Source organism: Macrobrachium nipponense, chromosome 20 (assembly GCF_015104395.2).
Source record: "Macrobrachium nipponense isolate FS-2020 chromosome 20, ASM1510439v2, whole genome shotgun sequence".
NCBI classification, from domain to species: Eukaryota; Metazoa; Arthropoda; class Malacostraca; order Decapoda; family Palaemonidae; genus Macrobrachium; species Macrobrachium nipponense.
Genome location: NC_061089.1, coordinates 78,813,199 through 78,816,037, shown reverse-complemented (window position 1 = coordinate 78,816,037; position 2,839 = coordinate 78,813,199). Strand labels below are relative to the sequence as shown.

The window sequence follows — 2,839 nt, the reverse complement described above, 5'->3', positions numbered from 1 at the left end:
TTCTTTTATGGAACTTTGTCAAAGGCCTTTTGGAAATCTAAGTAAAGTATATCTATTGCTCTACTACTGTCGTATATACCAAGCATGTTATGAAAAAAACTCCAAGAGGTTTGATAGGTAGGATCTGTTTTATCTGAAGCCGTGTTGACTGTTTAATAACAGTTTATTTCTGTCAATATGACCAACAATTTGATCTGCAATTATAGAATAAAAAATCTTACAAGGAACTGAGAGAGGGGAAGTGAAAGAGAGAGAGAGAGTAGAGGGGTGTTAGGGAGGAGAAAGAAGGAAAGAATGAGAGAGAGAGAGAGAGAGAGAGAGAGAGAGAGAGAGAGAGAGAGAGAGGTGTTGTTAGGGATTTTATCAGTTGTCATTCAGAATTTTCCTGGGCAGTGCTTGGTTGGTCAGCTAGTACCTGAAAAAAAAAAAAGGAGTAACCACAGCAATTACCTGGATAAAATGGTTCAGGCAATACTGTAATACCTAGTTAAAGGTGACAGGCAGTACAGTAATACCTAGATAAAAGGGACAGTCACCACAGTGATACCTAGGGGACAACCCTTCCCTTTCCCCTCCCGTTACACTTAGACTATCATTCAGAGTTTTCCCGGGCATTGCTGGGTTAGCAGCTAGCATTAGAACTAATTAAGAGATGTTGCATAATCTCTATTATCAGAGATCTGAAAGGTTGAAAATAGAAATTCTGCATATAACCAATTATATTTTACCACCTCCAGACCATTCATAAACCAAACCTGAAATGATGCCGTGTTCGCCTTATCTGAACCATTAATCAAAATCATAGTGTTCGGTGTTTTGGGCTACCGTCGTTGCAATGCAATAATCAAAATAAGCAGGATCTATTTCATGAATGAGAGTTCCATCTTGACAAGTAGCACCACTCATAATCTGACTCAAAAACTGATCGTCTACAATGAGCCAGCGTATGTCGCAGTCACATTGGAGGGGATTATCTGAAAGAAAAATAAACAATGAAAATCCTAAAAGCAGAGAGCAAAGAACAAACATTCACTTCAGTAATGGTGGCCTGGTGTTATTTTGGCAATTGATATGTCCTATCACAAGCAAGAAAGCAACAATATTTATAATAATAATAAAGATAATAATATGACAGAGGTTTTAGCAACATAAAATTACGAGACGAATTCTTGCATATGGGTATGATAGCCAAAACTTTTCCTTTACCTATGACGTTATTGATACCGCTAGTAAAATAATGGACACAATTTTACCATCATTTGCCTGTGGGTAGGTAGTGTTACAATCTTAGTGCATGTACTAATTTTAGGATAATAATTAAGCCATTGAATTCTACGAATGTTGGTATGCACCAGTTATGGTTTCCTAAAAATAATTTCTAATATATATCACGATGAACATTGGATAATTTATAAGAACCAGTTTTAAACTTACTCTTAATGGAAACTACAGCTCCATCCTCAAGCACTGGTCGCCAAACCCCTTCATCGAAAGTCTTCAAGGAGTTGGACTCTATGTTCATCATATTAGTTACACCTGAAAAAAAAACACTCTTAAGTATTATATACCTCATTAACTTTTAGTGAGTCGAGCCAAACTTTCACAAATGAATAATATTAGTGAATAATATTTCGTCAGCTAAATGGAGGGAAAACAGGTTTCTGTGAGTGAAAAATTTCACATTTACCCATCATTGCATTTTCTCCTAAGCTGCTGATGGAATTGAAGCTTAGGTAAAGAGAAGTGACCGTTCCGTTGAAAATGAAGGTGTGTCTTCCAATCTTCTTTATCTGATTAGCAGTCAAATCTACCTGCTGCAGAGAGTGCAATGTACTGAAAGTCTCTGAAAAGTTAGACATAATTAGATGTTATAGCCGGCCTACAATAACCTAGGAAAACTATAAACCAGCAGACTAGTAATTATCGGTAAACAATGGTTTCTTCGTTAAGATGTCTGAGCATATTTAATGCAATTAAAATTACAGGTAAATGAAAAACGATATCAATCGATTTATATGTATATCACAATATTATTTGAATATGTATAATATATATATATATATATATATATATATATATATATATATATATATATATATATATATATGTGTGTGTGTGTGTGTGTGTGTGTGTATGTATATAATATATATAAATATACATATATATATATATATATATATATATATATATATATATATATATATATATATATATATATATATATACACACACACACACACACACACACATATATATATATATATATAAAGAGATATATATATATATATATATATATATATATATACATACATATTCAAAATAATATTGTGATATACATATAAATCGATGATATCGTTTTTCATTTACTGTAATTTTAATTGCATTAAATATGCTCAGACATCTTAACGAAGAAACCATTGTTTAACGGTAATTACTAGTCTGACTGGTTTATATTATAAGGATATATATATTACTATATATTATATATTTATATATATATATATTATATATAATACATATATTATATATAATATATATATAATATATATATATATACTATATATTCTATATATAATATATATATCTACATAGATATAGATATATAGATATATTAGATAATATGATATATATATATAAGTTATATATATATATAATAATAGATAATAATAAGATATATATAGATATAGATAATTTGATTACTATATATATATTATATCATATTATATATACATATAGTATATATATATATAATATATATTATACATATGTATATATAATATATATATTATATATATATATATATAATATATACATATATATATATATATTATATACACCT

General features: G+C 29.2%; 1 protein-coding gene across 1 annotated transcript in view; it reads right to left on the bottom strand.

Moving 5' to 3' along the window:
• Window positions 1-701: 701 nt before the first annotated feature.
• Window positions 702-2,839, bottom strand: part of LOC135195260 (oplophorus-luciferin 2-monooxygenase non-catalytic subunit-like) — a 3,194-nt gene continuing 1,056 nt past the window's right edge. Inside the window, exons 2-4 of the mRNA XM_064221523.1 lie at window positions 1,688-1,843; window positions 1,435-1,536; window positions 702-974 (exon numbers count right to left, since the gene is read on the bottom strand). Of these exons, the coding sequence (XP_064077593.1) occupies window positions 790-974; window positions 1,435-1,536; window positions 1,688-1,843 (443 nt within the window). The 3' untranslated portion in view covers window positions 702-789. The remainder of the gene's footprint in view (window positions 975-1,434; window positions 1,537-1,687; window positions 1,844-2,839) is intronic.